At 39.7% G+C, this 16,829-nt stretch overlaps 1 protein-coding gene across 1 annotated transcript; it reads right to left on the bottom strand.

The window, feature by feature from the left end:
- Nucleotides 1-4,511: 4,511 nt before the first annotated feature.
- LOC122967575 (transcription factor Sox-9-B-like) lies at nucleotides 4,512-8,511 on the bottom strand. The gene is made up of 3 exons (XM_044332285.1): nucleotides 7,768-8,511; nucleotides 7,120-7,367; nucleotides 4,512-6,751 (listed from the first exon to the last, which is right to left on the bottom strand). Exons 1-3 carry the CDS (start codon nucleotides 8,193-8,195, stop codon nucleotides 5,982-5,984), a joined length of 1,446 nt encoding a protein of 481 aa, XP_044188220.1. The 5' UTR covers nucleotides 8,196-8,511; the 3' UTR covers nucleotides 4,512-5,981.
- Between the last annotated feature and the right edge of the window lie 8,318 nt (nucleotides 8,512-16,829).

Here is a 16,829-nt window from a genome sequence, read left to right on the forward strand (position 1 = left end):
TACAGATTTACACATGGATCTTTTTTTTTTTTTTTTTCTCAGCTGACCCAGGGGATCTCCATACTAATGCCTGACTTAATGATACAACTTGCATTTGGTACTGAGGCCAAGAATATAAAGATAAAGATAAGCTAAAATATACATATTTAAAGTGCAGGTAAGCTATTATCTCATATTATCCACTGACTGTGTTTGTCTCTACAGACCAACCCACTGCCAGCCCTCACCTACCTTCCTCCCAGACTGAGCTGGAGCTCATGAGGCCTCAGACACACTTAATGGGATTATGGTAATATAATTTTGTGACGCTGACCTCGGGCCGGTGCCAGGTTTCTTCCACATCCTCAGACAAAGACAGGGAGCTCACCAAGGGTTCCAGCAGGCTGGCCCAGCTCGGCCTCTTGGCACAGGCCAATGTCCTCATGGGGCCAGCTCAAGATGGATGGCTGCGGGGCAAAGTCTCACTTCCTAAGTCTACTCCAACAGTGAGTGAAATCAAACGGTGACAAGAGGGGATTGTAAACTTAAATAAATATCATTTCCCAAGAGTGAGTTTTCACTCTGATGACTGTCTTGGGGTTTTGTTTTCATGTAACTCTTCTGATTTAATGTATACAATAATCAATACCATTCAGGATGTAGGAAATATGCCCTCCCTTTGCTCCCAACTTGAATCAGCACATAGTAGTTCTTCAGCTGAGGGTGTAGCTTCCATGGAAACGGCCTTGTGGTCAGCTTGTCTTTCTCTGTGATTTAGCAGGGGTTTCCTCCGCTGGATGTGTCTTATTGGTTTAAGAAAGAATTTTATGGACTGGACAATTTAAAAGCAACTCAGTGTGAGGGTCAATTCAAACTGTCTGTGTAGGTAATCTAAACAGAGAACTTCTTACCAGCGGTACAAATAAACTAAGAACACACAATAAATGAGTAATAAAATCAATACAATTATTATGTTTGAAATACAGACATAAATCTGGATACAATTTTATGTTCATTTTATGTTTTCGCCTTGATTAGACCTCTGCTATATTAGACTGTTTTTCTTGAACTATTGAAAGAGGCAAAAGATATTCACACTCACACACACAAATACACCCACACATAGTCCATCAGTCAAAATAGAGTACCGCATGCTTAGGAGCGCTATTTGACTCTTCATCTTGTTTTGTCTCATTTTACTCTGCTGTGTATTTTATTGTTGTCCAGTCTCCGTGGGTGTATCACCAGATTTTTTCCTCTTTTCCTTTTCTTTTCCTCTTTTGCCTTCAGAAAGACCACCCATAGGGTTCGGAGGGGGCAGACATCTCTACGGAATAATAATGGGGTCGTCCTGGGAAAATTGCCCATGGAAAGGCCTGTCTGAAAAAAAAAAAAGAAAGAAAAATTTGGTCTTGTTTCCGATCCTTCTCGGAAACATTCATCAGGGCACTCCTGCTGTTTGGAGGGGAGCAGTCCCATTGCAGCCCCAATCCACTCACTGGCTGGGTCACTCTGCCACTGCCAAGACTTTCTAAGCCGAGGTCAGAAGGCTGGGACACATGGTTTAGATAGTTGCTTTTTGCCCTGATTTTTTTTTTCCAATATAGATTTATTTCAGTAATGATAGGCTGTCCGTGTGATTTCTTAGAGCTTTAATTTCTGATGTCGTACAATTGCTTTGAAACTTACAGCAAAAAGAGTGATCATTATCAGACACAATCTGCTTTGTGACATTGCTGTATGGAACATATTAAATGTATCATTATGTTTGGGCTGCTACTGGGCAAGGCTTTCTGTGTCCTCAGAAAAGCCCAACGAATGAGTCACTGTGGTCTAGCAAAAGGAAAGCCTCAATACTGACGCCATATCCTGATGGGCTGCTACTCTGTGACAACAGCACATGACACTATTCTGATGAAACACGATGAAAGCGTCATCGTGTCACGTTTTTATTTAGGGCAGAGTAGGGAATTCAGTCCAATGATTTCAACTGCATTTCACAGAAATTCAAATAGCCTTCTCAGACTTTTTGAATCTTTGTCCTACATATCCTTTCATTCTTGTTAAAAATGTACATCTCATGTAGTGATAATCTGATCACTTGATTTCCGTTCATTTGAAGCCACGATCGGTTTTTGATGAGCTGGTCTTGCAAATGTAAACTTTTCACATTTTCCCATGCACACAAGCTGCCAAGAACCTGGGAATGAAACAATTCAACAAAAATGTTCTGGTCATTCTCTGAAACTGGAGGAACATGGACCTGTGTTTACCAAAGTCGACTTTTTCCTTGTTTTGCTGAACAGAGATGTTGGCTCCAGCAAAACTTTCAGGCAACATCTTCCATCAGGAGCTAATCATTCCCTGTGTACTGCAGGTTACTTTATGCCAACTCCTGTTGGAGCCAGCTTGGCCATCAGAAAGCATCTGGACATTGTGGTTACTGTTGCCGAATCCAGCAAAACTGTTCAAAATACAGGTGTTTTTTTTTTCTTTTCTTTTCTGTGGTGTTTCTGTTTTGGAGGATGATGACTATTTTGAACCATTTTTATAATATGTACAATATGTATTGGTTCAGTCACCAACACAGTTCTTCAATTTGTAAGATGAAAATTTGGGTTAGTGAGGATCTTCTGTCCCCATGCTCCACCTCTTGCTCACCCCCGAGGCATTGCTAACTGGCCTCCCTTTGCCCTGTTGGGTCCTGAGGCCCTGCTGCCTCACTTCAGGTCTGAGCCACTGGAGAGCCAGTGATAGATGTCCCTCAGGGGATTTCTGTGGGAGGTGGACTCAGGGTTTCACAGACACTGCCCGCTCCTCACTGTTGGAGGGGGAGATGTCAGCCGCCATATTTATCACTGTCTCATCATAACGCAACAAGCCTAAAGTCATTGTATATTGTTTTATTTTCCTATTTTTTAAAATAGGAGGCAAAGTTGCAGAAGAAAAACTCAGAGTAGAAACAACTATTATGTCTGAAAAGACAAAGAAGAATGGTAGCCTATATACACACTCTATCTAAAATAATGCAGGGAGAAACACACTGAAAGACTTTCATTGTTTTTTAAATCACTACATGAGCAATATTTCTAGAAGTGTAAAATTAGAAAAAACATATTTAAACCACAATTCTGACAATGGATACTCTCATAAATGATTCATCTGAGTCATTAATCTGTGAATGTCGGTAAATTCCATGAGGTATTTCATGTTGAAAAAATGTAGTTCCCCTTTCTGTACCCACATTCCCTTATTTTATACTTCTATTCCAGTTACTGCTTTCAACTTTCAACAAATCCCAGAACCTTTTTGTGAAGTAAAAATTAGCATATTGAGGTATCATCATCACATCAATATGATATGTTACACTGCATTTTAGCCTTTGGTATATAGAATTAATTTATTTGAAGTGCACATTTGCATTTACATTTACATTTTACGGTTATTTTCTATATTACACTAGTGTATATCTATTTATATCCTTCTGATAAACAACTTTTGTCTTTACATTGGGTGCAACATATTCAGTGGAAAAATTAAACTGTGCTTCCTTTTTTCCAGAGAATCTATCAAGAAATTTTTAAGGGAAGTAATACGTACTTGCAGCAATGAATACAAAGGTATTACGATGAGATGATGAAATGGTTTGTTATTCTATTTAGCTCATTAAAACAGTAGTCCTAGTAAATAACATAGTAAATTGGAAGTTAACTTTTTTTTATGAATGCTCAAAATTGACAGTTTTGCTTATAGATATATCTTGATGTCCCATGGTCATAACATCATCTTCATCTTTATTTTTATTTTTTTTGTCACAATGGATGTGTTGATTAACAGGTTTACTTTATGATGTGTAATGGGAAGTTATGGAGTCAAGCTAAAAAAAAAAAAAGTCCAGTCACTGCAGTGAGATGAGGTGCAGCGGTGGGTGGCAGAGAAAGGTTCAGTCCAGTTGATGTGAGGAAAGAGACGTCATCTGTGAATGTGCCTCAAATTTCAACACAAAGCTATGGTACCTGATTGTGTTTACACTGTCACTGATTTATTAAGGTCAGCTCTATTCCTATATTACTTGGCCAGAAATGAATAAACAATATTCAATGTCTAGTTTGTTTCTTTAAGCCATCGTGTATACAGGCAGGGGAGGGGTGTGGACATACGTCTTCTCAATAGGCCGTGGTAATAATGGACCTGTGACCTCATGGTCTGAGAAGCCACAAGCAAAACCACTGTTCCCAGTACCACATCTTGAATATAACAGTTTGTTTTTTTGTTTTTTTTTTTCTAACTTGACAATGGTCTAGCAATAAATTTAGCAAACCAACAACCTGGATCTGATTGATGCACATTAAATTAATTTTCTTGATATTTTGAGCATGAGTTTGTGGGTACCTTGTCATAACTGGTATGAATAAACATCACTGATCTTTGACTGACAAACACTATCAGACACAGGGGACCACAGTTGTAAACATACTAGATAATACAGCATGAAACATGCTGATGATAAATGGCACAAGACAATCACACAGTTCTCAGTGTTTTGTTTTTATTGCAAACAATATAATACAAAAGATAAGCTTTTAAGACAATGCCATGTTTACCTAGGGAAACTGCATTAAGGAGATGACAAAATGAGAACTAATGATACAGAATATAAAATGAGGAACGCAACTTTTTTCAAAAACAAAACGTATCCTGTTGATTCCAGCAAATTCTTTACAAAACAGCCGCAGCTTCCATATCCATTAATTCATTTGTTAGAAAGAAAAAAGAGAAAACTTCCAGTTTTTCTTTTTTTAGAGAAAGACTCATCGTGTTTATCGTAATTATAAGTAATCTGTACATAACTAGATCATGAATAAAGGAAACTTTTATACGGAAACATTTACAAATGATAAATAAAACAAAATTTGTACCACATATGACAGCAAACTATTCCACTGAAAACATTTCATCTCAGTTAGCTGCTGCTGAATTAAAAAGATAATTGCAAATAGTTATTTTCAAATAAAATTAATGCTAAAGAATAAATTAAGAAAAAGGTTAGGAAAAAGGATGGGGCTATAGGAATGATAGAAGCATGCCAGACTCAGACCTGCTGGCTGCTGAGGAGAATCAGGTCAAAGGTCACTTCCTGTATCTCCTCAAGCAGGAAGTCAGAACTACGCTGTGATTCCAACACTGCAATGCAAGCGGACAGAGCCTCCCTAGTGTGGCTCCACAGGCACCAATGGTATCAAGGCAGTACCCAGATAAAAGCAAGCATCGCTCAGTTACATCTAGTAACACAGTAAGGCCCCTAGTAGAGTTACATGGCACCTGCTATAGCGTTTCCAACACAATAATTTGAGCTAAAGCAAAGAACAAGAAGTAGAATATTTGACTAATTCACTGATGACACGGTCATATCATGGCCAAAAATTCAAATCTTTTTCCAAACTGCATTGCTCAATCCTTGCATCTCATGGGAATTACAATAAAATATGTACAGTACAAAAATTCAAAGCAGAATGTAAGCTATTATAAGACGGCAGTGTCAGTAAACACATGCTTCTTACTTCCTGTACAAAAATACATTAGTGAGAAGTAAGGCCACTGAGGGTGTTTTTTACCCGGCATTCCTGCTCCTTTAGATGTTTCAGACCTTCACATCATGAAGATGAGGATGTTGATGACACTGATTATGATGATAATGATGATGACAAGAGCAGAACACATACACAGTACATACTAAAATATTTATAACCAGAATGTCCTCACAGAGGATTTAACTTTTTTAAAACATTATATCTAAAAAAATATAATCACAATTCCAACCAATACAAAAGGCACTGTTGTGAGCCAATCCAAAGATATATTTTCAGTACTATAAAAAAGTCCTTGTCATGTTTTTCTGTTGGCAATGAAGGGTGTGTGGCGTGGTGGCACACAGGCCACCGGGCAGAGAGAAGTTTATGCATGGGATGGGTGTTATAAAGTCAGTGCTGAGGCTTGCCTCCTCAGGGCCTGGAGAGCTGTGTGTAAATGGGCTGCTGCTCCCAGTGCTGCGGACTGTGGGTCTGGGGCACAGAGGGCACCCCGGTGGTGTCGGCGATCGGGGTGTACATCGGCCTCTGGCTGGGGCTCATGTAGCTGAAGGTGGAGTACAGGCCAGAGCCTTGGCTAGCTGCATGGCTGTAGTAGGAGTTGGCACCACCTTGGTGGTCTGAATAGTCATATTGTGCTCTTGTGATTGAGGGGTAAGAGGAGTTGCTGTAGTGCTGCAGGTTGAAGGACCCATAGGTGATGTGCTGTGGGGAACCCTGCTGCTCGCTGTAGTGGCTGGGGCTCAGCTGCTCTGTCTTGATCTGGGTGGTTCTTTGTTGACCCTGCTGCCCTTGCTCTCCTCCTCCACCCAAGGTGGTCAGAGAGTGCTGCTGCTGCTGCTGCTGCTGTTTGGTCATCCAGGCGTGGGCCCCGACATTAGCTGCCTGGCCGACTGAGGAGCTGGTGACGCCGTAGCTGCTGGTGTAGCCAGTCTGGGCTGCACCGGTCACTCCAGCATGGCTGTGGGGCGGCAGGTACTGATCAAACTCATCAACATCGAAGCTCCCCATGTTGGAGATGACATCGGTGCTCAGCTCGCCAATGTCCACAGCCCCAAAGTCAATGTTGAGCTGGCGACTGGTGCCCTCCTGCATGGGGCGCCCCTCACGCTTCAAATCTGCTTTGCTGGAGGGGAGGTCTGTCTTGGGGGTGGTTGGGGGTGTTGGTGGGCCCTGGGACTGACCTGATTAGAGGAAAGGCAGAGTTAGCCTCAGTCAAATTTACACAATGATGCATCCAAGAAGATATTTATTGCATAAAGGAACTGTGATAGGGTGAAATACCAGTGTAAATACTTTCCGGAATTGGAGTTTATTGGTACTATACTGACAGGTGTATTTGCATGATGGCTTGTAAAACTCTGTCATTAATCATTAACAGGTGTCTGTTTAAGGCCCTGAAGCCTTTTAAGATTTGATTTCAACAAATAGTACCAAAATGTATCACCCTTGAAAAATAAAAATAAAAATAAAAGTAAACATAACGACTTTTATTTTTCTTTCTCACTTTCTTTGACTTATTTATTTCTTGATTTGTTTTTTGGTCTCTTACCTGAATGCTCTCCAGGAGAGTGCACCTCGCCCATACTCGACGCTGGTGAATCGGCCTGCTGCAGCGCCTTGAAGATCGCGTTTGGAGAGATGTGGGTTTGTTCGCTGTCATCGGGTTCGTTTTGTCCGTTCTTGACAGACTTTCTCCGCCTTGGCTGGTATTTGTAGTCGGGGTGGTCTTTCTTGTGCTGCACCCTCAAACGCTCAGCCTCTTCCACAAACGGGCGCTTCTCTACTTCGTTGAGCAGTCTGAAAATATCCCAGAAAATGGTAGATTCGTATTAAAATGTGTTCAGTTAATTTCAAGCACACGAGAGGATTTATTGATTATTGCACATTAACTGAATCTTTGCAATAATCGTTTAAATGTGACCCAGCAAGAAGTACCTAAAAAGTCCCTACGTCTATATAACTTCTTTTGTGCATGCACTGAAACATAGAATTGCGAAGTGTATCCAAACTTACAATAATAAAAAAAAACTTAACAGGGATAAACACAATTTTAAATGCACAAGTCAAATTTACATACTGTAAAACTCTACTTGAGACAGTAGGCAGGCTGTGCAATTAATTAAATAAATAGTGCTCTGCGCGCAGCGGCGCGTAAAAACACACTGCAAAATTGATTGAAAATGGAAAGCAAACATACCTCCAAAGTTTGCCCAGGGTTTTGCTGAGTTCTGCGTTGTGCAGATGCGGGTATTGATCAGCCAGCTTCCTACGTGCAGCCTGAGCCCAGACCATGAATGCGTTCATGGGTCTTTTGACGTGAGGTTTACTTTTACTGGAGCCGTTGACGCGCACCGGCATGGGCACCAGCGTCCAGTCGTAACCCTTCAACACCTGGGACACCGCATCTCTGATACACACGGGAAACTTTTCTTCTTCGCCCTCCTTCTTGTAATCTGGACCCATAAGGAGGTGGTTATCGGACGGTCGGGTATTCTCAGTGTCCGAACCAGACCCGGACGGGCACGGAGAACCTGCGGAGTCCTCAGACATGCTGGGGCTGGGAGCGTCAGAGTGACACTTCTCCTGTTCTTCTGTCATCTTCAGGTAAGGGTCGAGGAGATTCATGCGAAAAAATTGAAGAACAGCTTCTTGCAATAAAAAAAGGAGAGAATCCTTCTTTCTAAATCCAAGTGCTGTGCCCAAAGACTGCAGTGACAGTCCGTGAGGGCGCACAGCTTGACTGGCAAAATTGACTCCTTTAAAGTGGAAAAAAAAAAATGCCAAAAAGAAAAGGTTTGGACGGTCCTTCGACTTTTAACAGTTTCGTTGGCAAGAAGAAAATTGCAAGTGATCGCTTTCTAATGCTTCACTTTGAAACTGTGACTTTAAATAGAAATTTGACTGAGAGATGTACTCTTGGAGGTTTGCTGAAAAATCTAGACGAAACAGGAGGCGATGCCTGGATTTATGTTTGACGGCAAGGAAATGATTGGGGGAAACTTTTAGTAGGCGGGGACGTAATATGAACTCTTGCAGTCAAAACTCAAACTCAAGTAAGAAAAGCGTTTTTTTTTCCCTCCTAGTAATCTTGGGATTGGTTCAAATTTAAGATATAAATTAGTTTGAATTGTTAATAGTTAAAAGTTAAAAGTTAAAATTACACCGTCTGAGAAAAACAGAGGTAGGGCTAAAATATCAATCACAAGTACCAAAGATGTTAACCATGTAAACATTACAGTGATTATTTAGGCAGATAAAAATAAACTATTGAATTAAATTTATTTGATCACACAAGTCCGTATCGCCCACAATGCAATAGGCAAAGACTTCATCGGGAATGTTAGAATAAATAAACTTGCTATTTTTATTGTTTTGTCATAGTTGGTCATATATAGGTTTAAGAAATCACAGGTAGGCTATATTTGCTTAATTTCTAATTTATTCCTATATTTTATAGCAGATTGAGAAATTGAAAGTTTTATGTCCTACATTCACACTCCAAAGTTTTGTTTCTCTGGCTTCTCCAACTAAATTCATTCACAGTTCTTGTTTGTGTGCATGTTCTTAGGCCAAAAGTCACCTGCTCGTCAATATTTCTCTAGTTTATGAGATACACTGTTTGAATGATTTTGAAATAACAGCAAACTCGTCTTTAAACGTATATTTTGATAACTCTGATTTGATTAAATAACCGGAATGGTGTGCATTTGTGTGTAAATAGATGCGGACAGAAGCCGTTCAAAATGTTTGGAGAAAAACTGCACTGAGACAGTCAGTGTTTTCTCCAGCTCTGGCACAGCGCTAAAACGGAGTATGTAGATAGGTCTGGCCATGCGAGAGTGTCTGTGTGAAGCTGTCACCGGTAGCAGACCTCACTCTCCCAGCTCTACATGGACCAATAGGGGGAGACAACAGTCCAGAAACTTGAGAGGAGGCCTCGCCATGTGTGCAGTAGCTGCAATGATTAAACCAAAGTTGATATTAGAAAACACATTTCGAAATGTGGATTTCTGCTTTGCATTCATCTTTCAGGCCTTCTTCCTCTTACAGAAAAAAAATAGTGGTCCCAACAAAGTGGAAGGCCAGATTATAAAACAGAACATTTATCATTATTTTTCTTTTTTCTTATTGAAAATAATAAACAAGAATCATCCTATTTTACCCATCAGTACACCAAAACAAAGTGTCTTTTGAGCGTGAAAATTTATGTTTGATTGACGATTTCATAATTTTTGTTTCTTTTATCTAATATGGTATGAAGAACGCAATTTTAAGAACAGTTTGCCACTAAAAGGTACGTGTTACACTTAAGATACTATTTTAATTTAGCGTTGCAAGAGTACAGACTCATACGGCTAATAATATAAGTAATCATAATTATTATTATTATTATTATTATAATAACAACATGTTATTTCTCTAACAATAATGCGAATGTATCAGCATACCGACACGTTAATGAAATATATTTTTTATAAAGACTGAAGCCAAACCAGTTCAGATATAGAGCGAATGAAAAAGTGGAACAAAACAAACGTGTCGCAACAGTAAAATCTACTTTGTTGGATTTGCTCCAGCACTTGTTTTCGGTGGACAAAGGACACTTTGTTGAGAGAGTTCAGTCACTAATCCATGTGTTCAATTTTAGAAACCAAATCCGACTTTGAGTTCACCTATAGATATGTAAAGATTGAGAGTTTTGCTATTTCCATTACATCTTTATAATTTAGTAATTCATTTTTGTCAGCATCTGCGATTTTATTTGGCAACGTAAGTATAAAAAATAGGCTAAAAATATATCAAATCCCACATACACTAAATTTAGTTTACATAATAGAACATATTTGTCATATTTTGTCTTATCATGAAGCACAGGGTGAATCCAGTCCATTTCCCCTAGCATAGATATTTTAAATATGACATAATTAATATTCATATTTTAAGTTTTTATTTTATTTTATTTTATTTTTTATGTCTTTTAAGATTGTATAAAAATATTGTGTTTACAAGTCATAGATGATATCAGATGAGCTCTTTGCTCAGTGTATCATGCAATGCTTTTCATTGCTGAATATAAACAGAATATCATCTTTCTTTAAAGAGGGTAGTGCTTCAAAGTTTCCTGTTACACGAAAGTCTTCCAGTCCTTCTGTCCTGACCCTGACATTTTCATTAAAAACAGCCTAATATGCCTGTCAGATGTACCTGCTATTTTTGCTCCTCGTCTCACTGGTTGACTGGAGGCCGTAAACTTGCTTTGTCAGTTCCACTGCACACTTAACTAGATCACACGCAGTTTAAAAATGCCATTCCTTCAGAGTTCATGTGAAGGAGAATCAAAAAGGATTGGGAAAACTAAGAAGGTGTGAGTCGTTTTTGTTTCACTGCGAGTTGATCTGCGTAATTATGCAGATTTTTACATTACTTCAAAGTAACCTGCTTCTCTTTACTTGGACTGAAAACCTTGAGCCATTTCCCTCAGTAAAGTGTAGCTCTTCTGGGAGCTGCAGCTCACCTCATGCAGCATTACTAACAGTTGAAATTTGATGCTCTTTAAGTATAAAATACAAAGTACAAAACAACATGCTACAGTCTCATTAGACCTGAATATTTGATGTGATTTACATGACATGATGTGTTGTGGGAGGTGTGATGAGATCTGCTGCCATTTGAGATTTCTGAGCTTGTTGACTTGTCTCTGCATGCAGAAGAGGAAACTCAGTGATGGCTAACACAGAGGCATCAGAGGTGTGGTTGGGCATGTTCCTGCCCCCGCAGTGCTGACTGCAGAGGCTTTGAGGTGCTCTGCAGACTGACTTACGGTCCGTCAGGGGGGACACAGATCCTTCAGGGGCCAGGCTCACAGCTTACATGGAGCACCCGCCTGCAAGCTGAGCGGGTCTTGGGAAACTTCTCAGCTTGACTTCGAGCCATGGCGTCAAAATTTTGAGGCAAACACTGGGGGTAAACTGCCAAATCATGTCTTCCACCTCTCCTAGGTCTCTCAGATTCCAGTGCAAATGTTTAAGCAGACCGCCCCTCTTTTTGAAAACGTTGTGTGTTGTATGTGTAGATGTGTTAGCACAGTAGGTGTCTTTGCGTTGTTGCCTTTGAAGACTGTATTGTTTGTCAAAACTAATTAATCAAAAACAGTGATACAGCATTTGCTTTCAATTCTGCAAATGATTTTTATATTATTTTTGATATAATGCTCTGTGCAAAGAATTTCTACAATTTCAACCAAATAGTCAATTATAACATTCATGTCACAGATATGGAATCCACGATGAAGCATTCATCAGGCTGTGTGGAGACCCAAAATGCTGAGATGCATTATATATCATGCAATGGCAACATTTAAACCCGTCACTGTGTTTAAATGATCTGCCATAAGATAAATAGCTAATTCATATGAAAGAATTAGAAGACATCACTGAGGGATAAATAGTGCGGCAATGGTAGTGGAGGCAGAGGTGGCTTCAACCACTCACAACCGACATAACACCTGTCTGAGATTTTCCGCAACTAGTGCCAACTGCCCTAGACATGGCAGGAGACTGCAGGAGGGAGAGCTGAGAAAATCCTGTCGGCGAGCCATCTGAACTTTCCTTCCGGCTGCTTCCAGTATTTCTTCATTGGAAAAATAGCACTTTGTCTGTTAATAGTTAAGTCTGGTTGCCAATCTGTACCTTCGCCCACTGTCAGCCAACGTCTTATGGGGATGGATGGGATGTCCCAGGTGTTTACCTAACCAGATCAGAGTGCTTTGGCCACGGGCAACTGTTGACATATAGCATTTTGCGAAGGGTAAAGTTTAAACAGGACTTATCAAGGCACTGACACCCTCAGAGGGATGGGCTTATATTCACTGCTCTGACTCTCTCACACCTCCCTGATATACCACGCGGAACCACAACAGCTCTCAGTGGCTTTACCAGTAAGACTGAGGGGGAAAAACACAACTGGACATGGAAATTGCAAAAGAAATTTCTTGTAATAGACAAAATACATTTTCAGATAGCATGTTCGGTCAATGTTTCTGGAACACACACTGATATGTATTGTGCATACTGTGCATAAAAAAATAAAAACAGAAATTAAGCATTGATTTCAAATCATACTCTGCATATACAAGCTGCCTTTGAAATGCAGCAATTTTTTGACCCGACAGTTGTCACCTCTATCATCAGGTCAAATCAGATAACACAGACGATAGATCATCTATGCCACCAAGGAAATATAGTCCAACTGAGAGAAGGATTTATTGTGGCCTTCACCCCTGTGACTAGCAGTGGGTGTTAATTACTGCCGCACGCTTTCTTGTATATCCTCTCCTTTCTCCGGCCTCCCCTGAAGATAGTGCCACTGTAATCGCAGCCTTATCTACTCCTGGCTTCTAGTAAACCGAAACACCTTGGGCACTCATTGATAGCATATCTGCAGGGAAGGAAATGGACGCTGATCTGGGAAAGCAGTGGAACCAATAACTCTGGATAAATGTCAGCAGCACTGGATGGGTGCCACCAATTAGCCATAGTTTTATGTTATTATTAAGCAAAAAACACATTAAAAGAAAGTGAAATTTTTGTTTTTGTCTTGTTTAAACCTTTAGAAGCTGCTTGCATGAAATTCAAATATTCACCTTTCAACCTTTCTGACAGCACACCCGACAAGCACTTCTAATATTGAACTCTGTTGAGTGACTACAAAGTACCTTCAATGCCTTCAGGTGAAGTGACCTCTGAGTTGGTTTAAATGACAATGAAATGCTATAAAAGCAGAGTGTGATCTCTGCAGATCACTCTCCTGCTTTTTCAATAATAGGGCCTGACCTGTAATTATGTCTGAATGACAATGGCTCATTCTCAAAGTGCTGACAAAATGTTACAACATTACCTGAGTCTTTGGAAAGGCTAATGATGTAATTGCATCCTCAACAGGGGTCCTCTCAACAGAGAACAGGTGATACATTAAAAAGATGGATAAAAATAACATTAATCTTGTACTGTCACTATTATCTGCAATTCTACAAGATTAAATGCTTTTAAAGCCAGGCTATGTCACTTTTAAAAGTGAAAATAACACTATCTTCCTGTTTAAATGAAAATTTGAATTCAAAGACAATAAAACACACTTTTGCTTCAGTACACTCAGGGATTTTGCCACTATTGCCATTATAGCCTCACTTCCTCTTACCAGTAGCTTATGGCGTCTAATGTTAGCAAACTTTAGATATTGCTGTGTATCTGGCATTACTAAGACATTTTGCTCACTTTCACTACTTCTGCTACTGTTAATTGCAACATGCACCATATTTGGTCACATAGTAGAGAGTTATTTGTACTGTATACCAATACACACGCACATTGCTTAATACACACTGTGACGGTTTTGTGACAAATATAGAGGAATGTTTGGGGCTAGGGAGGGTGGATTATCTGGAAATGTGTCATGCTGTAATTTCCACTTTCGACCACAGTGGTCACTGCAAATGTCACACAGTCTTGCTTTAAAATGTTATCCATTTATTAATGTGAACAGTCTTCTATAATCACATGGATATTTATGGAATCACTAAAACTCAGACTTGTTTTCCTCTAGGTTTCCACCACTTTTTCCATTTCATAACATGTCCTATAAACCTTATCAATCTTTATTTTCTTCTTTCTTAGCTTATGTCACCAGTTTTACCCTTTTTAATGATGTATGAGTCATAATGTATAATGTAGGAACCTGACATTTTTCCTTAACTGTATAATGTATCAATCTCTTAATCACCAGTCCTGACATTTAGGTTTTTTTAAGCAATATGATTTTGATACGTGGTGTAAGTTGTGCAACTCTCATCCGTCATGGATTCTTGCATGCTTTTGTCTGGAGCATAGTGCTGACTCAGGCTGCAAGTTCCTGGCACCACTACACATCAAAAGTCCCATCCACCGTTCTGGATGATGTCAGTGTAGCACCTCTGTCTGCACACAGAGACACCTTTCACAAAGAACCTGTATGCACTCAGGTCTGGTCTACGTAATGGAATATTCAGCCCTTTCCTCCCACCTGTTTCTGTGATCAGATGAAAATGAGACTGCTGTTGTTACTTGCAGTGCCAAAACCTAAAAATAAACGCTAATGTGTTTCCCCTTCTCGTTTCTGTCAGCTGCCCTTGTTTAGATCCTTGTTTTGTTTATTTCTCACTCCAAAGTTTATATCTCAGTGGGCCCATATTCAATCATCCTCAATAATACTGAAGCGGTAACAAGTTTAATACATACATTTAGATTATTTTACAATAAGACCCACAAACATCCACATTGCACAATTTCACAAATCCCTGGTGCCATGTGTTTTTTGTTAGATCTCTCCTCTCTTGTCTCTTGTTTCATTATCCTCCCACCTTAACCTGGTCCTTTCAGCAGGGCTCATTTGTTTGGATGACCAATGAAAAGGGCCATTCTTTCCACACAGTCACCGTGATACTAGAAATACTGAGTTAATTAAAGAGTGATGATATCTAATCACCTTCCAGAGGATAGCACCTGCATTAGAGCTTATTGGTGAATACTCACAAATGGATCACCTACAGATGTACTTCCTCTTAGCTTTTTAGCAGCAACCACAGTTATACCTTTGATATCACTTGTTGCAGGGGAAATGGGTGTATCTTGTGTGGTCAAGCAGATCCAGTCCTCTTAGGTGTTTCCACTGGGGATTTCAGCATTAGACCGTGGCAATGAGATTAATACGTTCAGAAAGGGCATGGGTGAAATGAACAATGGCATACTTTAAGGGCTTTAAAACAGTGTCTTATTACAATGGGCAGAGCCAAGTCTATTCCTCATAAATCTTATTTCAGGGCAAAGGAAAAGAAGAAGGACAACAAACTGCATTTGGCAACCATACACTGTCTATACAGATTTAAAACATGTTCATTTTCATCAGAATTTTGACACTCATTGTTGAGATTTTATTGTGTCTCTTTTATCATTTGTGTCCAGAAACAAAATTGACTTGTATTTTGTTTCACAGACTTCAAATTTCTGTCTGACTTAATGCTCGACTGAAACAGAATCATAGCATAAAGTTAGTGGACTAATTTTGCCACCTGTATGGGGTTTAAGTTGTCACAAAAAATGTTTTTTTGTTTTGTTTTGTTTATTTTTTGTGGTTGGTTTAGACAGTAGACAAAAGAGAGATGAAAACAAGGGAAGAAAGACATGGGGAATGGCATGCAACAAAGAACCCCAGCCAGACACGAATTGGGGACAATGCGGTTTATGGTCAACGTTCCAACCCCTAGGTCACCCTTAAAATTATAATTATTAGAAAATTGCAATGCACCACTTGATAGAAAATAAAGACAAGGACACACATTATCATTTCATTGCATGTGATACTTTTCTTTCTACCCCTGTTTAATGTCTCTCTGCATAGTCAACTATAGAATAAAAGGCAAAAATGTTGCAAAAATGTTGCTATTTATTAACTCACCGGAGTTCACATATTAAAGCTTGACTCAACAAAATTTGTAATCCGTCTTTTTAACAATTTTCCAGTTGAATTAATTCACCACTGTATCCTGTCACTTTTGAAATTATTAGTATTTTTTTTAGATTATGAAAATCAGCAATGTAAAAAAAAAAAAGCAAAGTCAACTGTGATTTAGAGATTCCTTTATACATAAACATCATACTTTAAATCTGATATTGCAGTCAACCACAGCAGTAGTGGCTTTCTCCTCACGCTCCTCATCCTTCCATGTTTTCATCTCTCTCATATGTATATTTTTTTCTTCCTTTTTTGCTGTCTAACGATCACTTTGCAGCACAATCAGGGGCCAGAAATGTAGACAGGGAGAGACGCTGGGGTGAAATTTGTGCCAAGCAAAACAGTGCTCGGAGTTGTGTGTGTCTCCCCTCTCTGCTTCCTTCACTTCTTCCTCCAGCTTCTTTCGGGTGCTCCTGTGATCAGGCTGGCTTGGACACAGTAGGGAAGCTCCATCTAATTGGAGTGGCCCAGCGGTGGTGGCCCCGAACCTCCGGGAGCCAGGCTTGTGCATTCTAATGTTACGCTCGAAGGAAATTGTCCTACACTATTTCCTGAGATCCAATATGTGAGTGGCTTGCTTACCATTCTTGGTGGGAGTAAGAAAACTGTAACTGGTTTATTAGATTTGCTGCAGAGCCCAGCGTTGTCCTGTCTTCTATAGCTTGCTGTCTCCTGGCACTGGACAGACAAGTTCACGACAGGTTAGCTAGCTGA

This window comes from Thunnus albacares, chromosome 17 (assembly GCF_914725855.1).
Source record: "Thunnus albacares chromosome 17, fThuAlb1.1, whole genome shotgun sequence".
NCBI lineage: Eukaryota > Metazoa > Chordata > Actinopteri > Scombriformes > Scombridae > Thunnus > Thunnus albacares.

Bases quoted from the DNA above. Each gene is read 5' to 3' on its own strand.
- LOC122967575 (XM_044332285.1), bottom strand. From the start codon at position 8,195: ATGAATCTCCTCGACCCTTACCTGAAGATGACAGAAGAACAGGAGAAG. The intron at 7,368-7,767 runs GTATGTTTGCTT...GGATATTTTCAG, and splicing joins ACCCTGGGCAAACTTTGGAG to ACTGCTCAACGAAGTAGAGA. The intron at 6,752-7,119 runs GTAAGAGACCAA...TCCTCTAATCAG, and splicing joins CTCTCCTGGAGAGCATTCAG to GTCAGTCCCAGGGCCCACCA.